The following is a 26,915-nucleotide window of genomic DNA, read 5'->3' as shown; positions in this document are numbered from 1 at the left end:
AGTGCGTCGCCTTGTTGGAGCTAAGCGCGTTAATTGATGTAAAGTAGCCACTTGAGTTTGCTGCCATCCAGTACGAAGACAAAATTAAAACTTCTGCAAACGTATTTCGTGAACCGCTTCTAAAGGCTTGAGAAATACATTTCTCTTCATTTAAATATAACTTCAATTTAACAATTTTCATTTGTATTCAATGCTTTCTGGTGAGTGTTCTACCCCACATTGCCAGTTCAAGTCAAGCGTATCACTTAGTGTTTCTTATTGTTCCATAATTTTTAACCCTCTGAATGAAAACTCGATTGCAGCGGAAGTAACTTGAAAAGATTTTGAGGTCAACGCAATTGAATTAAGAACTATTGATTTAGTGCGACTTAAATTCAATGAAAAAAAGCTCTAATTTGGATTCTTTTTATTTGACGCTCTAAAAATGAGCTTGGAACAGCACATCCTTTCCTTCCTCTATTTATCTGCTTTCTTTACACTAATGCAATTTGGGCTTTGTGAAGTTGGTAGTAAGCCCCACCGTTCTGTCTCTTCCCCCAATTTCCTTTTAGATTTTACGAAGCCAGAAATTATGCTGTGCCTATTCCCGCTCATTTACAATCCAGCACTTGTGGGTGTGGTGTGTCATTTATGTTTTGGTTCTTTAGACAGCCGCCATCTCGACCCCATAAGCAAATTCACAAATTCTCCAACACAAACAAAGCGAATTGTTGCTAGAGGCGCAGAATGTATGTTCCACAGAGTGAATTATCGTGGAAACTCTGCATAATCATCAACTTCGTTTGCGTTTTCTTCTGTTTGTGTTTATGTTCTCACCCGTCGTCTGTCATGCGGACATTTAACTTTAGTTGTATTTTGCACATTTTTTTCATGTCTTCTTTCCGTTTGTTTACACGGCCTTTTCTCCGTTGTTACGCCTTGTTTTCCGTATCCTGCCAGGACATCCAGCACATCATTGGCGCCAATGTAATTCGTCATCGGTGAGTTGTGTGCGGTCGGCGAGCAAATGACTAGCTCTGCGGGGTAAGTGGTCGATTTGCTTGACTGTCATCCAATCGCCGTCGCGCCATAAAGCTTTTGATTGTCGGACGCCTTTCCACTATCAATGCTCCTTTCGACTGCTGTGTTTTAGAAAATCAAGATAAGATTTAATTAGACAATTTTTCGGTTTATTCCGCTGGACTAAATTTTCATATTATATGCTTTATTCATCTGGTCTATTCATGTATAGTCATAAAAGATCGTCTACAAAAATTTTGCGATGGATTGACTCGGAGGAAAAATGTACTGGGGCGATGCGGTGTCCTATTTATGGACTACAGGTTCTACGTCGCTTGAGATTTCTTCTACTAGAGTAGTCAACTATTAGAGTGAGAGTTCAGAGGGAAATATATACCTTATGTACATATGTAGGTGTATTTAGACTTTTCTTGGATGGGGAATGGGGGTGGGGGTTAAATGAACACCAAAAACAAATGAATCATAGCGCGGAAATGTGTGGTTTTACTTTATTTAGCAAAGTTTTTGCTAAAATAAAGTAAAAGCAACTGACTTTGCATATAATGATTATAAGTAAAGTCCCTCCATGATGCATACTTGTATACGAGTATTATATATTCATAAGATTATTTTCTACAGTTTGTGAAGGTTCCATGCCGCCGACATATTTGGTTTCATAAGACGATAAATGAAACCAATAAAACAATTCGAATTTCCTTGTAGAGCTCGATCCGATATGCATATACAAAAGTTGCGATATAATGAAAAGTCGCATTCCGAGATTAGTCACCCAACAAACCGCAGCCAATTGGGTTTTATACCCTGCGTAAAGTATTTACATATACTATATTCTTTAAATTGTTTTTTGAAGATCCGCCGCTGAATTTACATGGATCCAAAGGATATTATTATTTCAGCGACTAAATTAGTCAAACATTTTTAAAGACATTTCTATTATGGAGACCTACTATAATGTCAATATTTTGGCACTTATGTTGAATTTCTCATCCAAACGCTGGACTCCAGGCCTAAAAAATCGATCGAAGCGCCATTCGACTGCAAACACATTGTTTGCTATTTGAGTGATTGTATGTATATATAATTTTTATTGAAAACATAATTGAAAAAACTTTACTTTGACCTAAAAATTGTAATATGTAACGGTAAGAAATAGCTTCACGTGGGAAATCACTGTGCCACGCTCGACACTCAACAACGTAACAGTGTTTAACGATGAGTTAGCAAGTGACCACTCTGTGTGAACAACATCAGCATCGCCATCAAGCAATGTAGGAAACATTGTTTCAGCACATTCTTGTCTTTATCCACTTCTTAATTATTTTTTATCGACGTGTATTTCTTTAATCATATTTTGGATTGAGTACCTTTGCGCCAAGAGTGATTGGCGGGAACAGCATGCGCGCACGGTTTTTAATTACCCCTAATTTTACTTCATTTATATTCGTTTATCCGTAGAAAGTTCTTTGCTTGGCACTTCCACTTGATGTTCATCTATTTGAAACGCATAGAATGTGCCACATATTGCAATGCAGGCGTTGATAGCGTATCTCTTAGTTTCCATTCATCTATATAGTCTACCATGTGTACATATGTACATATGATGCGTGCATAGTTGTGTGGTTATCAAGAATACATTGTGCGTTTCATCGTTTGCAGTAGACATGCTTAAAAGTCCGCTGGCGTCTCGAAAGCGCTTCCATTTGAAAAATGCCTTACTCTTTTCATATTTCACTCATTTCTTTCGTTGAGCACTTCGCCACTTCTTGATGACAATGATTTTTAAATTAATAATTTTATTGACTCTATCGGCCGGTGGCTGGTAATTTGCTCTTGGCAAGCTAGCTCTAGCAGCGGATAGACAATCTGACCATCTCTTACCATTGAGTGTCTCAGTGATTATTGTTCGCTTGTTTACTGGTTCTCTTCGCCAACTGCGGCTTTGCTTGCCGACTTGTACTGCTAAGTTTGTTCATTCAAGTTGATGTCGGTTCAATCAATCTGTCCGTTCACCCCTCCGTTAACACCTTTTTCATTGCCTGTTGCGTTTTGTGTTTTTTGTATGTGCACTTATTATTCTATGCGGAAGACAACATTAAATATGATTACTGTCGGTCGGCATCTGAAAGATATGCCCATAATTGTACATATGCTTGTATGTATGGTGTATATACATGCACTGTCTCTCTGTGGATTATCGCGCTCCCAAACCGCATACCGTAGTAGCGTTGGTTCTCGAGAGTCAATTGATCAGCGCTGCGAGCGGAGGCCGGTCGGATGGTGTTCAGTTAGATATCTGGCTTAGCTAGCGCAGTCTCAATCTTAGCCTCGATTCTCCATGAGTACATTCGACATTCAGTGCGCGGGCCTTAGTTGTTAATCAAGTCTTGTTGTGATCGCGTTCGGCGAGCGCGCTTCGTTGTCTAGTGTAAGCTATTTGTTACAATTTCAACAGATATTGACTGGTCGCCGTGGTTTGTCTATTATTTAGTCGATTGCGAAATTTCGGCAATCGAACTCGGCATACAAAATATATATTTAGTACATATTTGACCAGCGTTTTCTGGCTTATACGGGCTTCCAACAAGTAATGAGCGGCGTTTGTTAGGTTTTTAAACCGAAATTCGCTCGTGTTGAAAACGAAATATAAGTGAACTGTACGAGTACATATATTCGATGAATTTTGTGAATTGCATTCCGAATATAACCAATTGAAATAAGAAAATTATGCATTTTAAACGGTCTTAAGAACATTTGGTTAAAAATAAAAAAACTATCATTAAATAGTTATGGTTAATATACGGACTTTTGTGAAAATGTTACCAAGTAGTTGAAATTTATTTACGAAATCTTAAAGTACAATCGAAGGCCAAAGCAAATTAGTTTGAGTGGGAGTGATTGTGTGGTCTCTACAACCATGAAAAAGCTTTACGCCAAAGCATCATTTAAAAGTAAAAAACCCAGCAACAAAAATGTTAACGAGGACTGCGTCGATAGTGATATATATATCAATAAACCGCAGCATGGCCCAATAATACTCGCTTATCAAAGTGGTCCCGCACAACAACAGGCCCAACAAAATCCAGCTGATATTGATGTGAACACAGCAACAATGCGTAGAAAACACAGAAAGTCTACTTCCGAAGTAGCTCAGTCGGCAGCCAATGCCCCAGCTGCCAGTAATGCTGATGAATCATTTTTCCCGCCACCACCCTCACGCACGCCCTCCTCAGCATCGTCACTGTCCGCGAGCAATCTCGCCATCGCGCGTCTTTATCAGCCAGACGATTCCCATTACTACTACTCGATACAGGAGCTGCAACAGCTTAATATGCTCGATCATCGACACCCGCACTTCCACCGCCATCAGCAGCACCAATTGCTACACCAATCCAATTCAGCGTCGGCCTCTGCAACTGCCGCGGCCGCGGCCGCACCAACAACCACATTCTATGAGCATCATAAACTAGTATTGCAATTGCCTATGGCCGCAACAACACCAACAGCAACATCGCCCATTTATGAGGCACCGCAAATTGTCAACAATGCAAATGAGGGCGGTGGCGGTGCGTGTTCACTAGACTACAACTACAATGCCCATCATCCGGCACCGCGTTCATACTTAGCAGCTGGTGGCATTGATGGACACGATTTGGATAAAGATAACGATTTTATGATGGACAGCGACGGCAGAATTGCTGGCTTTGGTTCATTGCCCATTGTGGAAGCTGAGATCAATGCTAGACGGTTGGGTTCGTCACCGCTCTCGTCCACGTCGCAGCGCTCTTCCGCGCTGTCATTCAACAATTTACGCAAGTTGCAACACACGCACTCGATGCCGTCCATTTGTGTGAGGAGCGGCGACAGATCAGAGGGGATTGAGGACACCGCCGATGACGATTATGACGGCTATGAGATCGGCGCACTGCAGCAATTGCATGAATACAGACAACAACAACAACAGCAAATGCAGCGACAACAAGCTCAACATAATCAGCATTTTTATCCGCAGCCGACGCGTCATAATTCGGTCAAAGCGAATTTAATTAGTAATTGGCCAACAACAGCCAACGCTGGATATATGTACGTAAGAGTGCCGATGGCCAATTACTGCAAGTGATACTCGTATGCAGTGTACTCTAAATTGAGTCTAGTCGAATATATGGTTCCTTTAAATTAGGAGGCACATTTATAGTTTTACTATAGCAGATTTGCTGATACAAGCCTGTCGAGAAAATTGAAAACGCTCGGATTAGCTTTTATCGGCAGGCGTTTATGTGTCGGAAAAACATTTGCATGACATTCAATCGAATTGAAGTGCTATCCAAATGTTTCTTATTCTTTCTAAAAACTAAGTTTGACAATGCTGAGGATATTTGCTTTATTTTGGACTTGCAGTTAGAGTCTATTGACCAGTTAGGCTCCTGCCACAGTTGAATGCCCGTTTGCTTTTCCGCACATATTTATTGTTCTAATCGTTTTCTCATACTCGTACGTGTCCACCGAGAACTTGATTTCTTCTTTTCATTTACTTACTTCCTTCTTCTTATTGCATTCTACATTCGACCACCGTATCGAATCCCCGTGAGTCATGGCCTCAATATGTGCGCGCTGTGTTGTGCTCGTCTCATCCACACCGGGGCCAGATGCAATCTTCAGCACACTCGCAGCCATTGCCCTGAAAACCATAACACATGACACACAACATATTAAAGCATAAAACTTTTATCTGCGCTCTGGCGGACACTTTTATTCGCGATGTTATAAACGCTTAAGTTTTACATAAATTTATTTTTTATTATATATTTTTTATTTAATCGTTTTCCAGTTGCTTAAGCGATACGTGCATAGAAGCGAGTGTTTGCAGCCACACAGATGTCTCACGCATAACCTTGATCTGCTCGAATTGGTAGCGCAACGCCTTAAATATCGCTCAATTTTGCGCAATTAAGTTTCAATCAGCAAACGCCAATCAACGCATGATTTGTGTGCAGAAGACCAAAACTGCGATTTTATTTATATGTTTCAACTATGAATATTTATATATATGTGTGTATATATGTACATATATTTGTTCATGTTGCATATTGCTGCAAGTGCAACGCCAATTAGAGCCGTAAATTACTTGCAACGCTCGAGTACTTCGCAAATTTCACTTGCAATTTTCCAATTTATGCGGTCTTATGGAACTTATAACTATAATATACATACATACATGTATGTAAGTTAATGCTTGCAACTAATTTGTAATTTAGCCAGCATGTAAACATGCAAATACAGTTCTGGGGCGCAACGACTTGCCCTCCTCACACATACAAGTAAATACCTGTATGTACATATGTATGGTTAGACGCATGCATACATATAAAGTTTTCACTTTTGACTCAAATGCTTTAAGTTGCCAATCTTGTGCTTTCTGCCCAACAACAACCACCCGTCCAACGGGGCAAGAACTTCACTTTCAATACACGTAACACCTACTGAGTTATGTGTCTCTCGTACGTACCCACGTATGCACATGTACACACAAAAGACCGCAGTACGTTTTTGTCATCGGCGCATTATCATCATCATCATTTGTTGTTGCCAATGTCAGAAGACGCAATGACAAACGCATAATCTGGCGCTGCATAGAAGTCGCGCTTAGCACACAACTGGCTTGACTTATAGGTAACTCAGTCCATACTGGAACTAGTCTGCCATATGTTCATAAAGTTATTTGCGCACGGCGACTGGTTTTCAAGCCTTTTCTTTTCTTTCCTCCTTGCCTTTTATATTCTTTGCGTTTTGGTCGTTTGGTAACTGTTTTTTGTCGTTTTTGCTTTTTTTTTTTTAAAGTGAACACATCAACTCGACCGCCTTTTGTGTTGACTCTTGTTTTTAGCCATTGCATTTTTTTCGTTGTTTCGTTTTTATTTTGGTAAGACCGGGTCGTTTAGGCGAAATGTAGGAGTGCAATCGGTTTACCGGACTGCTAATTGTCGCTACATAAATTTGTTCCATGTGAAAACGCACAAGTAAAGTGTTCGGTGTTTTAGTGGTGTACGGATTTCGTTAGTGCTTTTAACTTGTGATATTTTTCACATTGTTCCTTTAAAGAATCGCACATCGGTTTTTGTGAAACAATGCTTTATCTGTCTGTATTTTGTTTGCTACACAGTAAACTTTGCTATTGTTTGTAGCGTACACGCTTATTGACTGCGCCTGCGGCATAATCACAGAACTTGTTTATGGTTATGTATGTCGGCATGGACTTGAGTAAACAAACTCACACATGTGCGGATTTTTTCTAAGTCATTAAGTCAATAATTTGTTTTTTTGGTGGTGTTAATCCTTAAACGAATTACATATGTATTAACAGTCGTTTTCTTTCAAAATAGCGGTGAAGAAAAAAATATACATACATTGTTCTTATTTACTCTGTTATTATACATATATGACAATGAGTGAGAATAAATCTGAATCTTGAAGAAGTGAGTTCTTTAAAATCAACAGGGTTAAACGATTTACTCAATCCAAACCGACGAGTCAACTTGCTCTATAAAAATAGTTAAAAGCGCTTAAGCAGCACGAGTGCATATAAGTATATACATATGTATGTATATGCATTTGTATATGGTTGACTTGCTTTCCCAGTGTTATTGCTGACGGTTCTTTCCGCTACCTAATCGCAATTTTTTTGCTACTACAACATTGTCAAACTGAGCGTTTTCTTGTTTTCATTAGAAGTGATTCATCCACAGAAATGTTAAAACGTAAGGTCCACTTGAACTATGTGGAGAGTTGTGTGAAAGAATGACAGGCAAACGTCGCACACCATACATATGTGTTAGAGTATGTTTGTCAAGCAGGGCGCATTGTCTTAGGTTTTGCGTTACACTTTCCTTACCATTACTTCTAGCTTATTTCAAATCTGATCCATGTGTGAATGTAACACAGATGCATACATACATAAGTATTGAAGAATGCAATTGCAAAAAGTTTCTTACTTTGTAATTTCCTGTTAAACTCATTCAAGTTGCTGACATTTGATGCAATGTATTATATAATATGTGATTTTCCCACTTATCTCATGTTTGTTGCACTCTTTTTCATGTTTTCTTTCAGCAGTGAGCAAAGTATTATTGGCGCCCGCGCCTCCGTCATGGTTTACGATGACAACCTGAAGCGCTGGTTGCCGTCGGGCACCTCAGCCGGCCTCAGCAAAGTGCAGATCTACCATCATCAACAGAATAATACATTCCGCATTGTTGGTCGCAAACTGCAGGATCACGAGGTCGTTATCAATTGTTCCATACTGAAGGGTCTCAAATATAATCAAGCCACACCAACATTTCATCAATGGCGCGATTCTAAGTTCGTTTACGGCTTGAACTTTTCCTCTCAACATGATGCGGAGGCCTTTGCTCGGGCTATGGTTCATGCGTTGGATGTGAGTAATTTTAATTGATTTTGGGCACATGCTTGGTGATTCTCAAATTTACTGTTGTTTCTATTCTTTTCAGGTGCTCAGTGGTCGTTTGGCCAACAACCCGGTTATGGGTGGTGCAATGGGTATGGGCGGTATTCCCACAAATGGGAATGGTTTTGAGGAGGATATGGGCTATCGTACGATGACAAGTGAAGATGCGGCGATTTTGCGGCAGCAACAACAAATTACTGGACAAATCACACCTTCCGCACAAACCCCAACTTCACAGGCCAATCAAAACAATATACCACAAAGCCCACCGACTCCGCAGGGACATCATCGCACCAGCAGGTAAATAATCGCATTAATACGTAGAGTTATCTCATACTGTTGGACTAGTGGGGATGGAGAAATTGTAAGATTTGCGAAGTTTCAACAGAAATGTTGACATATTCATAGGAGAAGACTTAGTATTAAGTGGGAATTATTACTTCATTAAACAGTCATGCCAAGTTTTTTTATTTGGTGAAATAAAGGTAACTACTCTTTATGTTGCTAGTTTAGTTTAAGTTTGTCGATTAGTGAAGATTATCTGGTGATACCGTGAGAAGTATTGGTTAGAATATAGTTTATTCTCCATTTTTTACGATAAGTCCAAGTTTACAAACGCTTGTTTAAAACATTCATCTAATTTGCATATTCTTATAAAACATTTTTCTATTTTTAATAAGTTTGGTTAACATCTTTTTTTACTTATCTTGTTTTGTTTGTCTTTTTTCTGCACTCGATCTATAAAATTCAATAATGTTTTGTGTCATCGCCTCCATACTAACCGATCTCCCTTTCTGAATACGACATGCACTCTATTTACTTAAATTTTCATAACAATATCTTTTCTTCTTCAATTGAATTCGTTACTAACTAACCCTAAACCTGTCATCTATCACTTTTTAAATTCCCTCACTGAATTGTCACACCAAATCACATTCAAAATCAAAATCTTCCTTATCGAATTTGCCTATCCGAAAAAATCCATTTCACCACTAAAGAAATTCCCTTAGCGCTCCAGCGGCTCCGCAACCACAGCAGATGACAATACCGCAGCAGCAGCCACAGCCGCCCTATGGTCAGGCGGGCCAGCCCAACGGTTTACAGCAACAGACGCATATTCCACCTGTTCCGGGTCAGCCGCAGTACCACGCACCTCAGCAGATGCAACAGGCTCCACAAGCCTCGCACGTTTATTCCGCACAACAGCTGGTCAACGCCGGCTATCCGCCACAATCACAGGTATGTCTTTCGAAGGAAAACGTTCAGTTGCCTTTGGTGTTTGTGTATTTAAGAGCATAGTCTCAACACAAAACTATTCGTTTTTGTGATCGTTTATTTATGCTTTAATTTTCTCTTTCATTTCATCTCAAAATTTGTGTGCTTTACATACTTTGAAATTCTGTTGTAATTTTGGTTTAAACTTGCTCCTTTTACACAACTTTGGAATCCATTAAAAATTGGCCTTCGATCGGAAAAATCGATAATTGCAAAAACAAACAAAAAAAATTTAAATGTACATAAATATTGAAAACATCCAAACAATAAACTCCTGCTGCCTGTCCGCCCGTCCGCCTATCTGTAATGCCTGACTTGCCATAATTCTTATCACACCAACCACCACCAACCATTGCAACCAACCACAACATCATTCGTCATCATCACAGTACCAGCCCAGCCACTTTATGTTATCTAATTCTAATCCGAATCTTAATCTGCATCAATATTCACAACAGCAACAGCCGCCGCCACAATGCATACCAGGTGCGCCTCAGCCACCAATGCCGCCACCACATCAGAACGGTATCGGTGGCGGCGGCGGTGGCGGCGGTCCAATTTATGTTTCTTCTTCGCAATCGCAGCCAGCGCTGCCCACATCCGTTAGCTCGAGTAGTGGTGTATATGGTGGACAACCAATTCAGATGCAACAGCCACCACAACAAGCTCCAAGTGGTGTACTGCAGAATGGTGGTGGCAGTGGTGGCGTAGGTGTTGCTGCTGTTGCTGGTGCAGCTGCTGCTGCAGCACCGCCACCGCCACCACCACCTCCATTCGGAGGCATAGGTGCTCCAGCTCCGCCTATGATGGGTGGTAGTAGTGTACCTCCAGCACCGATGCCGCCACCGGCAAACGTTAATCGTAGCGCACCACAAGCACCAGCCGCACCGCCACCACCGCCGGCAGCAGCTGCGGCGCCACCACCACCACCTCCGCCTCCCGCGGGAGGCGCTCCATCATCGAAAAAGGACGATCCTCAAGCCGATCTTATGGGATCATTGGCGGCTCAGTTGCAACAAGCCAAGCTGAAGAAGAATAAGGTAATTTATTTTGATCTGCATTAAACGTAATTGTAATATCCCAATGGCCATTAATTTCCAGCCAACGGCGGCACCTACAGAAAATAGCGGTAGCAGCACCTCAAGTGGCGGCAGCGGTAACTATGGCACAATCGGTCGGAGCTCCACCGGTATGGCTTCCATGATGGATGAAATGGCTAAAACATTGGCACGACGACGTGCACAGGCCGAAAAGAAAGAGGTAAATCGTCTATCGTTAACGTTTATACTGGAGAAAATGTATCCATTTCTGTTGCGCTATTTTAGCCCGAAGTCGAACCGGAAGTAAAACAGCGTCCCTGGGAAAAGTCAAACACTTTGCCACACAAACTAGGCTCTTCATCATCGAATACGAATTGTAATGCCTCTTCCAACAATACATCGAACAGTGGTAGCGAGTCACCACGACCGATGCGCAAGCGATTTGGTAGCGCTAGCGAGGAGACGATACTTAAGGTCTGTAACATCCTCGGCATAATGCGGTACTATTGAAAATTTTGTATTTGATGTGGCATTTGTTTTTGTACAGCAGGTTAATGGCGATGGTCTGTCATTGGCTTTATCAAGCACTGAGTTGGACACTTTAAAGGCTGATATACTGAAAGAGATTCGCTCTGAGATCCAAAAGGTCAAACAAGAAATTATAGAAGGTTAGTCCTGATGCACACATCAGCTTTTCATTCACTTTCACTGTAAATATAATAACAATTTAAATGTTTGCAGTTATAAAATCCGAATTCAATCGAAGATAAGATCGGCAACAGTCTAGTACGAGCAGCTTTAGCAGCCGCCGAACGGTGATCAAAAACATATTTGTCGGTGATAAAGTGAAGTAGTCGGATGGTTGGAATGTATTGGAATTCGTTGTGGACCTATTTGTTTTAATTTAGCAACAAACTGCAGTTTGCAAAAAGCAACAAACATTATTTTATATATATACAAATATATATATATATATATTATCTACAAACGTTTAAATGGAAAACGGAATACTTACTTCCATAATTATACATAAAAGCTAAGATAAAAAATAACACACATTACACAAGCTAAATATATAGCTTCGGATATCAACAAGTTATGTAGCACGGCTGGTGCTAATCTAACGGTCATAACAACACAACCATATTAACAAGTAACGAATAAACAATGAACTGAATGCGTATTGAAAATTTTTAAATAAATACAAAATTTAATGTAGTACTAAATAATACAAAAATTACAAAAAAAAACAGTGAAAATGATATCCCAAAACATACACACACTTACTCAAATTGCCGGCGTTTTCATGATCATTTACATACCGAAGTATGTACGCATTGTACTAGGCAATACGACAAACCCTTCTTCGCGAAGCAAATAGTACGTTATCAAAACGCAACGCAACGCGTTCAAACAGCACGTGGGCAACTCACGTAGTTCATGTTAATGTCGCTTTGTGTAGGTGAATGCAAGCAAACGTTTCATATTTCGAAAATATCTCTCGAAGTTGAACCTTCGTACTATAAATTTATTAAAAATTCGTATTAGATAAAAAAATAAATACATACATATAAAATATTTAAGTGTAATATATCGTTGCTCGCTCCATGAATCTACAAATAATATATACAAAATTTGAAGAAAAAATATGTTCAAACTGATCATACGATGTTCGCTGTATTTATATTACATTTACTATAGACATAGTTTTACTATTAAAAAACAAATTTGAACAAATAGTATAATTATCCACATACATACATAGGTTTAGTTGAATATGTATATTTTTTGTGCTTTATTTTGGCTAAACGGCATACTTTGTAAGTTGTCTTCAGGTGGTAAATCAAGCAAGTCTCTCGTACAAAATTTGCCAATATGTATTATTTTTGTGTATTTAACTTTATAAACCGCCGAATACATATTCTCAAATTCAATAGTTCCTTATCATATTCGCAGCATCTGTAAGATAATTTTCCATTTTGTAGGCAAACGCGTTTTTAGTCCGGCTGCGAACATCAGAAACTGTAAACTTGGATTCTATTAACCCAATTATGTATGGTATATATGCTTTTGAAAGGAATAACAGATGAAACATAACTAAATGAGTGAATCGTTTGTAATACAATGACACCGCTAAATTTTGTATTCGATTTTTTTATACACACACACATGCATATGTTAACATATACATACATATGTATGTTAAGTATATGTTTTAATTTCTATTACTTAAATGCCTTTTATTTCTTTTGCACGTACACACCGTTCTGTGTGAATTATTTATAACGTATACTTATACATATACATACATACATAGTTATAGTGCGATTTAAGTACATTCATGCGACCATTCATTAATATTATATGTACTACATAGCAATTATCTAAACAATTTGTAAAGCAAAAATATAAAAAAAAACAATGAAAACCAACAAAAACTAAACACAAATTCGATTACATACCAGAAGAGAACTGCTTTCTAAATGTTACTATTACTATTATATAATATGCATACTCTGATAATAATACAATATATCAAACATGAATAAAAAGCCAATGAAATGAACGAATAAAAACATTCATGGATTGTAAGAGATTAAAACCTAAAAAAAGTACTAAACATAATTGTTAATATATAAGTACATATGTATGTACACGCGATTAGATCGACGCATCGAAGGTGAGCTACGAATGCGCATGCATAAGAATTTGGCCGAAATATTTGGAAGCGTAAATTCGTAGATACGAAACTTCTTCATATAAGTAGTGCGTAAGTACAGTAACACTAAAAAATTATGACAAAACGAATACTTGCAGATTATACGCGAAAGTGAGCACACATAGCTGCAGCTATGTCCTTTTTACAGTTATAAACATAATTTATTTACTGGTAATTAGAGAAATCGGAAAAACTTCAAAGTTGTGGTCGCAGTGGCAGACACAGCAAGTACAAGACAACAAGAAAAATAAACCGTTTTTACTTAAGTGGCTGCATTAGAGACCTAAAATAAAAAATAACTTTCAATTTACATTTGTATTCTAAGCTAATGCGATAGACTATAAACCGTACGTTGACATAGTAGAGCGTGTCTTCCAGCGCCATTGTGACGGATTCTGCTGTGGAGATGAAATATTTGCTATGTTATGAAAAATATTGATTTCCATATTTTGTGTTTCTTCCAACCGCCTGGCTAGTTTAGGCAATGGCGGTGTTTTCGAACGCATTCGAAACCTTTCCCAAATTTTCGGAGATGCAGCGAATTTCTTTAAAACAGCAATCGGTCGGCAACAAGTCTGCAAATAGTAAAATTGTTTTAGAGTTTCCGCATATACAAATACAAAATATGGCCTAGAGTCAATGCATACAAACATACAAACACATGGATTTGTGCAAAAAAGTGAGCATTGTATGGCAATACAGTTGTGAGTAAAGGAAACCAAACTAGTGAGTAAGTTTAAATAAATGTAATTTACATAAGCACAGCGAAGCAAATCATTCGAAATGAAAGCTGTGAAAAGCAGCATATAAAGAATGTATGTAAGTGTTGAGTACTAAAACCAGTAAATTCTTCCGTATGTGACTAAGTTGACAAGCCCAAAGGTGGGTGGCGAAGCGAGCCGAGCATCGAAAGAGAATGGCAAAAATTGTCGTTTTCGTTGTGGATATTTTAGTTGTGGTGAATATGGACTTGTATGTTATACTGTTTAAAAATTCAGCACAGAAAGTGTGTACAAAGGCTTCTTAGCGCTTACCCACTTTGTTTCTTGGCAGTATTTTGTTTGTGAACCCACGGCACACTAGATGTATTGTTGTATGTACTACATGTATGATTTTATGCTGAGCGATAAAAACTACAAAAACCACAAAAGAAGTTGTAATAAACTAATAACTTTGTCACATCCTTGTTTATAATAGATATATGTATGTATGTAACACCACTAAACACGCTTAAAATCTAAGTAATGTAATAAGTTTTTAATTTAAACAAATACAGAATAAGGGAATAACGAAAAATGCAAACAAGATGCGATGATTTTTTACAATTGACATTTAATTGATAATTTAGTAATAATAAAGTGTTGAATATACATACATACATACATGCGAAATCGACTTAATGAAAAGAAGATGAAGAAGGAATAATTGCAAAATAAAGAAAACATATTCAAGACGATATACAAAGACTATCAAGATTCATATGAACATACACACTTATGCGGCACACCAAAAATTGACAAGTAGTTAAGATACAAACACGCCACTGAGCGTTGCATTTCAACACACGAATAAGTAACTCAGCATTTCGGAAGTAAAAAAACGATTTCAAAGTAATAATTGACATGCATATATGCAATCCAATACATATGGTAATACAGAAGCAAAATAGACAGAAATGAAATAAAGCCAAAAAAAGTTTATGTAAAATAAAACAATAACAATTGTGTATATTTCAACAATTTGAATATGGCTTGGGTTGGGAGAGTTGCTGCGCTGCGGATGAAGGAGTTTTGTAGGCTGCTCAAAAATGCACATAATATCACATCACATCACAGGTGTAAAATGAATATCAGGGGAACAAGCAAAATATATTTTTCTACCGTCTGCTTCGGACTATAAAAGGCAAGTAACTTTAATAGTTTACTCTAAATATCAGACTGTTTCCTTTTGTTTAACTTATTTGAAACTTGTGCTGAAGTGAGGTGTATGCACTCTCACTCTTGACGATGAATGTCATAATTATTGATTACCTTGCGAAGTATGAGTTTGCGCTAGTTCTAAGAGAAAACGGTGCATTCAGCATTGCTACTTATAGTTTTAGTCCCTTCAGTTATTCAATTAGTTTTTATTTTCGCACTTTTAATTTGAATTTTTTTTTTGTTATTTTTCTATTTCAGTTGTACATTTTTATTCCAGCAGCTTTTATGTTAAATTTGAAAGTGGAAAATACCGTTAATAACTGCAAAGCTTCTAGCCACTGAAGCATATACACAGGCGTTCATGAAATAAACAAAATGGACTAAAACGGTTAAATTCAACTTGAAAGCACCGCACACGTCGGAAAGCTCAGCAATAACCGTTTTGATGATTTGTAAAGCTATTAGAAAATAGCAATGTATGCGTGAGATAGAGAGAGCGAGCGCCAAAACAATTACAACGAGAGAGTGGCAAAAGAGTGTGCGCTGTAAAGGGCGCATGTGGAGAACTGCGGCAAATAATGACGTGTTTTAAGCGAATCTGCGTGTGTAGCCGTGTGAAGGCAGCAGGCAGCTTTGCAAAGTTGCCATAAAAGCAGCAAAAAAATTGAGTGAGTATCTGAGTGCGTGCGTGTGCTTGCGCTTGCTTATCTTATAGATTCTCGTTTGCTTGAGCAGACTTCAGTTTGAAACTGAAACTCTGCGAGTAAGGTACGTTTTGCGGCAAACAAACATAACACAAATATACAATACAAAGTGCTGTGTGTTCAAAAGAATGGAAAATAAATAATTATAACAATAAAGCCAAAGTAGAGACTAACTAAAATGTGCGCGCCGTCGCTGATTTTCGGCAAAAATACACTTGGATGCAAATGTGTGCTGTGTGTTGTGTGTGTGTGCTACGAATCGCTACAGTTTTTTTGTATTTAATGTGTTCTAGCTTATTTCTGCGTATTCTGCCCCCACTCTACTACATATTTTCTGTTTGCCAACCCCCTTTGGATAGCTTTCGAAAGTGGTTAAAACGTGGAATGTATTTCCTCAACGAAATCTATTTCAAAAATCCATCTCCAAAACAGCAAAGCCAACATACTATTTATTCCATAAAAAAAAGCAAAAACAAAAAAAGAATAAAATCGAACAGCTGATATCATCGTTGCAGCAGCCACCAGCCACCAGCCACTGTGCAGCAAGAGCCCCCTTTTGGCCATGATTTGTCTGGTTTTTATTGACATAACAGCGAAGTGAAGGCACCATATTGATACGCTCGGTAGCCAACAAAAACCAGAAGAATGTGTGCAAATATTTGTACATACATATGTATATGTGTAAATTTGAAAAATAGAAAAGAGCAACAAAAACAAAATAATAATTGTAAATCTGAAAATCCGAAAAAATATACGATATACATAAGTATATGAATATGCTCAGTTGCACATAAGCACACACACATAGAATTCAAATGAAATACTGTAATCTATTAAATTGTATTTTAAAGAAAATATTCAAAAATTATATTAAATGAAAGGAAACTAAAGTGGCTGCCGCCCAAAATTTTTCACCATAACAAACAAATGCGCTATTTTTGTCACTCAATAACCATTAACATTAGCGAATTAATAGCGACAGTGTTCCGTTGATATGCGCAAGGCATTCCCGGGCGTCGTAGCCCACATGATAAGCACATTGTTTACTAACAATAAAAAAGAAACGCTGAAGTATAGAAATTCATAATTTAGACAGATGCACATACACACATACATATACAAGCATGTATGTATGTATGTGTGTGTATAGGTGCAAGTGTTTTTTTGAAGTGGAGTAGCTTTTCAAACACTTTGTTGGTAAACAAATTTGTGCTGTTCCACGGCACTAATTAGTAATTAGAGTAAGAGCTGGATCTGCTGCCGCTAGCATAGCCAAATATTGCAATTGGAAAAACTAAATTAAAAAAAAACTATTTCATATTCTTGCAGTAAATTTTACCGCGCGTAAAATTCTGATATCTCCATCGACTATACTCGTGTTAATTGAACGTAAATTGAAGCAAACTTAATGCAGCCGCTGCAGAGGAAGGCACACTGAATTTATATTGACGAGTTCATGGCTACGATAGCATATCGTAATTGGTCACGAAAGCGATAATCGAAGAAACACAAATAATTCAACTCCAACAACAACAAACGTCGAATATACGCAAAAACCGAACAATTATATATAGAAAAGCAATTTATTTCGCAAAAAAACACAGTGAAAAAAACCATAAAATATATGTATAAGTAAATAAAGCTTACAAAAGTCAACATCACAAATAATAGAAAAAGAAAAGAGAACTTCTCGACGCACACTTTTCCTGCTGTTGCGCTTCAATACGAGCCGGGTACAAATGTATAAGTTCATTTAGGACAGCATCTTGTAAGCTGTCAATATAGTACATATATACACACGTATGCGCATCGTGATCAGCGCGTCCTTACCGAACTCGCAGCAATTCAACCAGTGGCCTTGCTCCGTTGTACTCGCACAACGTTCATCCTTTCACAACGTTTAAGACACAAACTATCAATCGAGTGAGTTAACCGCTTTGGCATACGCTTTAATACAAGCCTTGCTGCTGCCTCACTCTTTGCTCCATTACTTACTATATGAACATATGTACATACACCTGCTACATCAGTATATGTATATCTATACTTGTGTGTTTAACTTTACTGTTAATAATATTATTTTTAGCTCTCATATATTCCCCACATACCCTGTTTGGAATTCGTTGTACAAAATTTTCGCTTAATTTTAAAATTTTTTTTGAATTTCTGCTTTCGTGAAATTGTTTTTATTGTTGGAGAATACTTTTCACCAATGAGCAGACGAGTGATTTATATTCCTGGTAGATTGTTCTTTGTGTGAAAGACGTGAATTTTTGACACTTTATCACCTTAAATATATTCGTATACATTTTTATGACATGCGTCGGCTTGATTCGGCCGATGCACCTGTCAAAAATGAGAAGGATAAGAAATAACAATTACTGCAACGTTTAAGTAGTCGAAAAAGTCTTTCGTATTTTTAATTAAACTTCAACTTATTTTTTTATATAATAATAAATAAATAAACAAATTTTGGTCGACCACTTTTTGCAATTTTTCTGATAGTGTATAGCGAGATTCTTCATTATTTTCACTCATTTTTGATCAGCTGCAACTTTTTTCCACTTTCCCGAATTTATTTATTTTTTTTGATAAATGAAGCTTAAAATCTCACCTTTCCAGCACTATATGGTGTGACACAATGTGATAAGTAGCACTGAAGATATACAAGTAGTATACGACTGCAACGACATCTATTGACAAAATACGAAAATATTTTTTCGACTATCCAACATATAAAAATAAGCATCTAACGGTTTACAGATGACATCCGAATTCACAAAACGAAATTGGCGCTTACTAAATTTTATTTATTTGGTAATACATATCTATGTAGATATATTTATGTACAATATGTATCTGTTTTGACTAACTCCACTGGCACACACACATATTTAGGACGTTTTAACCTGTGTTTTTTTTTGTTTCGTATTGATTTAACAACTTTTTCTAAAGAACATTTTATCTAATTATTTTAGCATTGTTTTTGTGATGTTCATGGGAATCCAATACAGCACATAGCAGGCAGTTACATATATTTTGTGTGTTTGATATGCATACATGGGTACATATGTACATACTCGTACATACATATTGACAGCAAGCGTGTGGAAAAAACAATATTGTATTAAAAAAGTTTATCATATTTTTCATGGTTTCTGCTTACTCTCCATTTTATCTGCTTTTCCTCTTGTGCGGCTTAATTCGTGTACATTTTTATATACCTAACACACATACATATGTACATATGAATGAATGTACCTGAACAAACAATTGAACACGAATAAAATCTAAAAAAATCTAATTACAATTTTTAACTCATCCATGGATAAACATTGGTGACACATCTACAACAACAAACAATTGCTACGCATAAATAATTTTCAAAAATCAAAATATTTTGAATTTGCACACGACCGGAAACTACATACATACATACATACTTATTTGCAATAATACTTGGAACAACGCAACCCGCTGACGGATTTGGGCGCCTCTCATACGCTGACTTCGCTGTGGAACGCATTTAATGGCATGTAAGTAACTTCTTTTTTGTTAGACTTTTTACTCTTATGACATAAGAGCAGGGATTTCATCGCTTAAAAATATTTATTAAGCTGCTCTGGTTAGTGAAACTCTGCTCTTTATTACGCTTTTAATTCCATACAAACGGACTGCGATAAGTGTGTAATCCATTGTAAGAGGCATTTTCGGCTAAACTAACAAAACTGGGTCACGTTGCCCGCTAACAAATTGCTTCATGATGAGCAGTCGTTAACAAGGAGTCCCAAACCGACTATTACCACGCAACCCCTATCATTAACACCGTTGCCACCCAGTTCAAACACATGGAAATATTTTAGAACTGTTCGGCAGATACATATACAGATATAAGCATGTATGTGTGTATATAGGTAATTGTTTTTATTGTTTTGCTATATTTTTCCAAATATACATACCTACAAACTTACAAAGGTCTGCGTATTATAAGAGGTGGAGTTATTTACGAAACTGTGGTTACGAATTCTAAAAAATTTTGATATAGAACAGGAAATGCACACATACTTGGCTTGTGGTTTTAAAAATTCAGCTTTTTGCATTGAAAATATTGGAACTGAAATTCTCTGACAGTTAGTTTTCTGTCCACAATTATATTGCGTTTCTGACAAACATTTAGCGCCAATCTTTCTTCGTCCTTTTTGAATCCTTCAAGCTTTAACAATTAGAACAAAATCAAACATTAAAGCTGATATCTTCACTTCTCCTTTGTATTCGAACAAGTCAGATTACTGCACTTGTCCCAAGTTTCACTATATATTTTATACTCTTCGTCATTTATCCGTTTCTTCTTCATAACGAACACTTTATTTCCTTTACTTCTTCTGCTTGCTGTTGTTGAACTATTCTTTCCACTATGTTATGCCACTAACCTAGTTTGCCACATCGACTTTCAGTTGTTGAAATTTTCGTATCGAAGGCAACTTAGCCCCAATTTATTTACGAAGTTCACATGAAAATGTGTATAGTCACGTGCTACAGCAGCAAAAGGTTCCTACCGTGTTGTTGGAATCATTGACGACGTTCAAAGAATGTGTGTATGTTTTTAGACTCGCTGGCACCAGTGTTTTTGCTGCACCCTGTGCAATCTCCGTTTGGTTTGAACGGCTGCAGTCGGCCGATTTGTTTACCAAACACACCACTTTCGTCCTTCGGCATTTACAAACACAAATATATTCGAGTCGTATATGTAGGTACATACTTGTATGTATGTATGTACGTAAATACGAATATTTATTGGTGGTAAAAGAAGTTCAGTTTTAATTAAACCTCAGTCTAAGAGAATACATATGTACATACATATTCTTTATTCAAATACGAAAAACGCTTGTATACTAAAAGTTAATGTGTTCTAAAAAAGTGGAAGTCACTAAAAACGAAATATCCGAAAGGGCTGATAGACGGATTAGCGCGAGAAGGAATGCTTTAAACGCATGCGGGATCGCGAAAATCATGTGCAAGTAGGACATACCGAATGGGCTTAAGTAACGACGATCCAGAAAGTGCAGAGAAGTAGGCATGAGAGAGAAGCTGGAACAGCGTCTATGTTTCTGTCCAGCATTATCTACATGGAGAACATCCACATGGCGTGACAGCCGGCCAGTATAACTTAACCTTCTCATTAGCTATATTAAAAGCCATTGCTTAACTCAAAATTATTAGTTCTTTGTAGAAGCGTTGTAAATCATCTGTCACAATATCTCGTCATCTGTCAATACAAATACTTTATCGACGGCCATTCAAAAAAGCCAATTGAGCACATCGTTGCCTAAAAGCAACTAACCTCGAATTAGTATTCCTTACTTGTGCATTGCATTGTATTTGTTTTTGTTGTGCTCTGTTGGAATGTAAGCTATGCAAGTGTGTTGCATACGGGCATCACCTCAGTGATCTCACTCCAATTGCCTCGCGCTCGGGCAACGAATCACATGATCGCTTTATTACTTTATTTATTTATTTTTCTACTATTTTGAATTATTTTTATTTTGCTTTTCCAAAGACAACATTCATTTGAATTGAGCTCAGAATTTAAATTGACAGTCAGAAGAATAAAATCCGTGAAAATGCAAAAAAGGATCGATCAAAATGATCTCGTACGGACAAATATGGCGGATCAGCAACACTCATATATATAAACAGGTGTTCAAATGCATATTTTCGCTGACAAAATGCAAAAAGAATTTCGTTATACACGCTGTCAGTTAATTAAAAAAATGGAAAAACAGAAAAAAATCAAAAACCGTTAGCTTGAGTGTTGACATATTAGCGAGAGTCTTTCTTTAAAGGGTTTCGAACAGCTTAGTGACTGCAGACCTATGCCCTAGTCAACGTAGAACCTGTGAGTTTCTTGCCTTGTCCAGTTCTTTCCATAATTTATCTCGTGTTTCTTAGATCAGATAGAGAACATTCGACAATTTTTCTTTTTAAAATACTAGCCTACTTTATACCTGATTTGCTCGTCAGATACCGTGTACATAAATGCCAATAAATCAATATTCATATTCAACTTACATATGTATATAGCCTTGTCCATTTTAACCTCAGCCGAGGCGTTAATAGAGTAATTAAATAACTTGTTCGCATTAAATATTGTATATATGTATGTATGTACCTGCCTATGCAGTGAAGTGTGTGCTACAAATGAAAAGGTATTCTTCGCTTCACATAGCTTATTAAATATTTATAAGGAGCATGACTCTCTGTTTTTGCTTGACACTCTGTTCTGACCGCGACAGAAGAATAACACGAACTTCCCGTGTCATTCCTAGATATTCCAAAGGTTGCAAGTTCAACTGAGCAGCGAGTATTAAGCATGAGTATGACCATATTTATGCATGTGGATACCCGGCAGGAAAATGAAATCATAAATATTGTGACATAAGGAAGTCAAAAACAATTCACTTTTAGAGCTTTAACTCAAACTACGACTTCGCGAACAATCACAACTTTATTTAGTTATGAGATCAAGCAGGTATACTAGGTATACTAGGTATACATACATATATGCATGTACAATTATAGATTTGCATGCATGCGCTTTGAACTCGGATATATTATGTTTCCATTTATATTTGCCATTTGCGTGCAGCGAAAATTGCGACAAACGCTTGAGTGTTCATTTATAATCATTCATGAATGACGCAGCAGAGCGTTTTGTACAAGTTTCTACATGCACACATACAAAGGTGGCATGCTACGTGAGTGTGAATATATCACCGAGACCCAGTTTCCGCTTCCGTTGTACATACATACATACATACATATACATATATAATAGGTGTTTGTGTTTACATTAAGAAATGTGTGAGTGACCAAGAAGCGACTGAAATTTATTGGACCTGCACATGAAATGCTTTCACACTCGGCTACGGTGATTGCAGCAGCGTCGAGATTTCGCTGTCCATTGTACACGCTTATATGCATGTATTTGTGTTGTGTTCTATGCACTAATGATATGGTAACGCTAAATTGGAGAAATTCTGACGTCATATTCTATGGAGTATTTGCAGCATTTCATCAGTTGATCAAGGATTTCGAGACAAACTTCCTACTTGCTACCTAAATTTCCATAAAAGTGTGTGTGTGTGGCTGATGATTATAATAATAGTAGGAGATATTTATATAATTTTATACACGAACTAAGTAATTGACGAACAGGTTGCAGTAATAATAGGTAATCACGAGATAAACGCGGCAATTAGCTGGGCTGTGTAGACGCTGTACTAGTAGAATAATAAGGCAGCAAAGTTATTTGCGGGACTCACAGAGTATAAGCTTGGTTACTTGAAAGTTAACAGCAATGAAATATTTATAGTTTCTTTGAAGTATTTTAAACGTACAGTAAAACCTCGATTAAAGGGAGCATGCCAAACTAATTATTTTCGCTCAGATTTTATGCAAAGTAGAGTAATCAATTAATATCTATGTTCGGTGTATATGTACGTATACTACATTCTATACATATATTGGGTAGTCTAAAAAGTCTTTTGGTATTTTGTCAATAGATGTCGTTGCAGTCACATACATATCTCCAGTGAGTGCCGATACGACAACTTTTTCGATAACCCAATATATGTATTTATTCCATGCATATTATACATACTTACATATACATATGTATGTACATTCATATTTAAGTATAGGCAAACACAAATTTTTAATCTCAAAGCAGTGCATCGTTTTGTCCTCGTTAAACCCACTATATATACATATACAAATAAATGTGGCTTTACTTATGTATATGTGAGTGAGTTTACTTATTGGCCTTTTTGCATTGTCCAGCGGTAAATATAGTCTTCACGCAAACAAAGTGGCACAAATGATTACAAATATCAACAACAAATGAAAACTCGAATCCGTACATGCATCTACACACACGGTCATACATAAATACTATATGTGTATGTGTATAATTATACTGTTTGTGTACTCGCATACTGAATTACTTGTTTTGTTGTGTACTTTAAACTTTACACCTGTAACCGACTTGAGCGATCAAAAAATGCATCAATGTAAATTTCCGATGGAATTATTAATGACTGCAAAGAGACGGCCGCATAAAATGCTAAATAATTAGCCAGGGGTTCAATACACTCCGCGGCCTTACGTGTGTGTGGTTACTAACATTCTGTAGACCATGGCGTAGAGGAGCTTTCGTACTATTGCCAGTGTACTGATTGACTACCAGAAAGGGGTTGCTATCACCCCCATTACTCTTGAATTATACGCAACCACTCCGCCACTACAAGAAATGATAGACAAAGTTGCCTCAGGACCAAACCGAAATTTGGCATCACCAACTACTTAAATTTGCCACACTGAAATTATTATGATTATTATTTATTAAATTAATTATTATTATTTATAAAATTAAAAATATTAAAATTTACGGTATCAGAAGAGATGACTCAAAATAAAAATATTGAGCGCGCTCTTCGAAAGTTCTGAATATCGAGTTAAGCTCTTATTCCTTGTAGATACTGATATGCTTATACAATATACATATGTGTATGTATGCACGCGTATATCACCCAACCAAACGCTGAGGCAAATTGGGTGAGTTGATATCGATTTTTTATCATGCTCCTTAGACGAACGAAAGAAATCAGCTATGCGAGAAGCTTTTCGCTCGGTACTATGCAATATGCAGTGCTTGTGCATTGACGTGCGGCATATTTATGTAGCTTATTTAATGAAATTGGACGAAAAAAAATCGTATAACTCATAAATGAAGTCATACAGCACCCCAATAGGTTTGTCAGAGCACATGCTAGTTGTTATGAACTTTCTTTTTTCCTACCCCGACCCTGAGCTTGTTAATGATTCATAAGATATTGTTTCATTTGTCGTTTTTATTTATTGAAATGGGCCTAATATTCGCGATTTATAAGTGGCTTGTGTGCGGCGTTGAGTGGGTGTTTGGGCCATATATCGAATTGGAATGTGTGGTTACGCATACGCCCCGTGTACGTTGCCTCCACCTAAATATTAATTAATTTACCAATAAACGCACAAATAAACCAATAAAATACACACTCGTGCGACTGATAGCTTTTCGATCAAATGATGGCCGGTTAATGTTGGAATCACATTATACGATAATGCTAAATAGATTTAATATAATTCTCAAAGATGACTCAGTGCCCGATTCAGTGGATGATTCAATTATTATTGAAAATGTAAACATTGCCCACACACTTGCATTCGTGCACAAATCAGCGCCGAAAGCATTGATGCGCGGCGCGGCAAACAACTGGACATGTCGGAGCCGACTCGGGAGGGGGATAGGTGTGTGTGAGGGTTTGAAATTAATAATTTTTGAGAATTTCATAAATCTGCGTTGTGGCCTTGTCGCATGATTAAGCACATCGTTCCGAGGGCTGATCTTGGGCGAAGATAATACTGTTGAAGCTTTGATTGGGATTTTGTTTTTGTTTGAGTTGTTGTTCTTGTCGTGCTATTTAGTGTTGTGCTGTGTTTTTGTCTCACATTTTGCTAAGCTGCTATTATTGTTGTAATAAATGCATGTTGCGATTTATTTATTTTTATGTGCGTTTTGTTTCGACAAAGATTTCTAATGTGGTTTGCGCTGGAAAAAAATTACAAAGTTATTTACGCCGAAATTTCACTTTAAAGGCTTAAAGAGCTCCTCGGACCACACTAGTTGAACCACATCTAAGCACTCCTTTTGCGAAAACTCTTGACTGCGCTAGTTTCTTGGGAGTTCTTCAGTATGTAAACGGCGCGTTTACACTTGGCGCGTTGTCACTTCTTAGCTGTTTTTAAATTGATTTAATGTTAGAGCTTATACCCATGTACCGTTATTTTATTCGCGTAGCAGTAATTTTATGTTCGCCAGCAATTATTTTGTTACACTTTGTGGCTGTCATTTATGCAAGTGCAAATACATACTTACATATATATAACCATATTCACACACATATGTATGTACATACATATGTATGTTTTTACATAGAGGTATCATGGTCGCATACATGTACATACATATGTACATATGTATAAAAAAGCAAATGGAAATATGTGCACTTTCCTTCGCCAAGTTTCCAATCAATGCGTTTAGAGCCGTGAAGACACGTGAAGAATTGAGCTTTGCATGCGCACGCAACGCTTTTCCCCTCTTCTTGCCAGATGGACAACTGTCAGGCATTTCTGGCGGCCTCAAACCGTTTTGTTGGGCATTTTCTTGCAATCGCTTGATTGGCTGATGTGGTGGTTGATAAGTGATGAATAACTCACAGCGATGCATTAATTGCGCTCCAGTATTCAAATTTGCAAGTTTTGTTGGTATTTTATATTATCAGATGTTGACGTACATACATCCCTACATATGTATGTATGTATTGTTATTGACACAGAGCTCATGGTTATGCTTTCAATTTATCCAAAATTTAAAATGAATAAATATATGTACATACATACTTACATACACACGTCTATGTATTTTTATCTACACAAATATATGTATGTATGTATGCAATCATTTGTAGGTAATGAATGGAGTTGCTTTCTAAAGTGAAACTATCCGAAACTCGGCGATTAAAAATGAACCTCTGCCCTGCCCCCCGCCTCACTAAGCGGAACAGCCACTGGGCCTAAAAAGGGCCAGAGCCATAATTTCATTATTCAAATTAAGAATCCACTAACTTTTACCGCAACACTAATTTCACTATGACTGCAAGCAGCTGCTATTAGATCAGCGCT

At 37.3% G+C, this 26,915-nt stretch overlaps 1 protein-coding gene across 6 annotated transcripts; it reads left to right on the top strand.

Annotated features, from left to right (window-relative positions):
- Window positions 1-3,466: 3,466 nt before the first annotated feature.
- On the top strand, window positions 3,467-15,241 carry LOC105228113 (protein enabled). Of its 6 annotated transcripts, none has more exons than XM_011207776.4 (9): window positions 3,467-5,100; window positions 8,125-8,449; window positions 8,523-8,779; window positions 9,490-9,718; window positions 10,144-10,794; window positions 10,856-11,014; window positions 11,080-11,268; window positions 11,342-11,462; window positions 11,536-15,241. In XM_011207776.4, exons 1-9 carry the CDS (start codon window positions 3,935-3,937, stop codon window positions 11,562-11,564), a joined length of 3,126 nt encoding a protein of 1,041 aa, XP_011206078.2. In that variant the 5' UTR covers window positions 3,467-3,934; the 3' UTR covers window positions 11,565-15,241. The 6 variants fall into 6 exon arrangements, with proteins under 6 accessions (XP_011206078.2, XP_011206077.2, XP_011206080.2 ...); XM_011207775.4 differs by having other exon boundaries at window positions 3,469-5,100; window positions 8,128-8,449; window positions 9,478-9,718; XM_011207778.4 differs by having other exon boundaries at window positions 3,469-5,100; window positions 11,345-11,462.
- The last annotated feature ends 11,674 nt before the right edge of the window (window positions 15,242-26,915 follow it).

Source organism: Bactrocera dorsalis, unplaced genomic scaffold (assembly GCF_023373825.1).
Source record: "Bactrocera dorsalis isolate Fly_Bdor unplaced genomic scaffold, ASM2337382v1 BdCtg012, whole genome shotgun sequence".
Classification (NCBI taxonomy): Eukaryota; Metazoa; Arthropoda; class Insecta; order Diptera; family Tephritidae; genus Bactrocera; species Bactrocera dorsalis.
The sequence above is the reverse complement of the archived record's forward strand: the minus strand, read 5'-3'. Positions and strand labels throughout refer to the sequence as shown.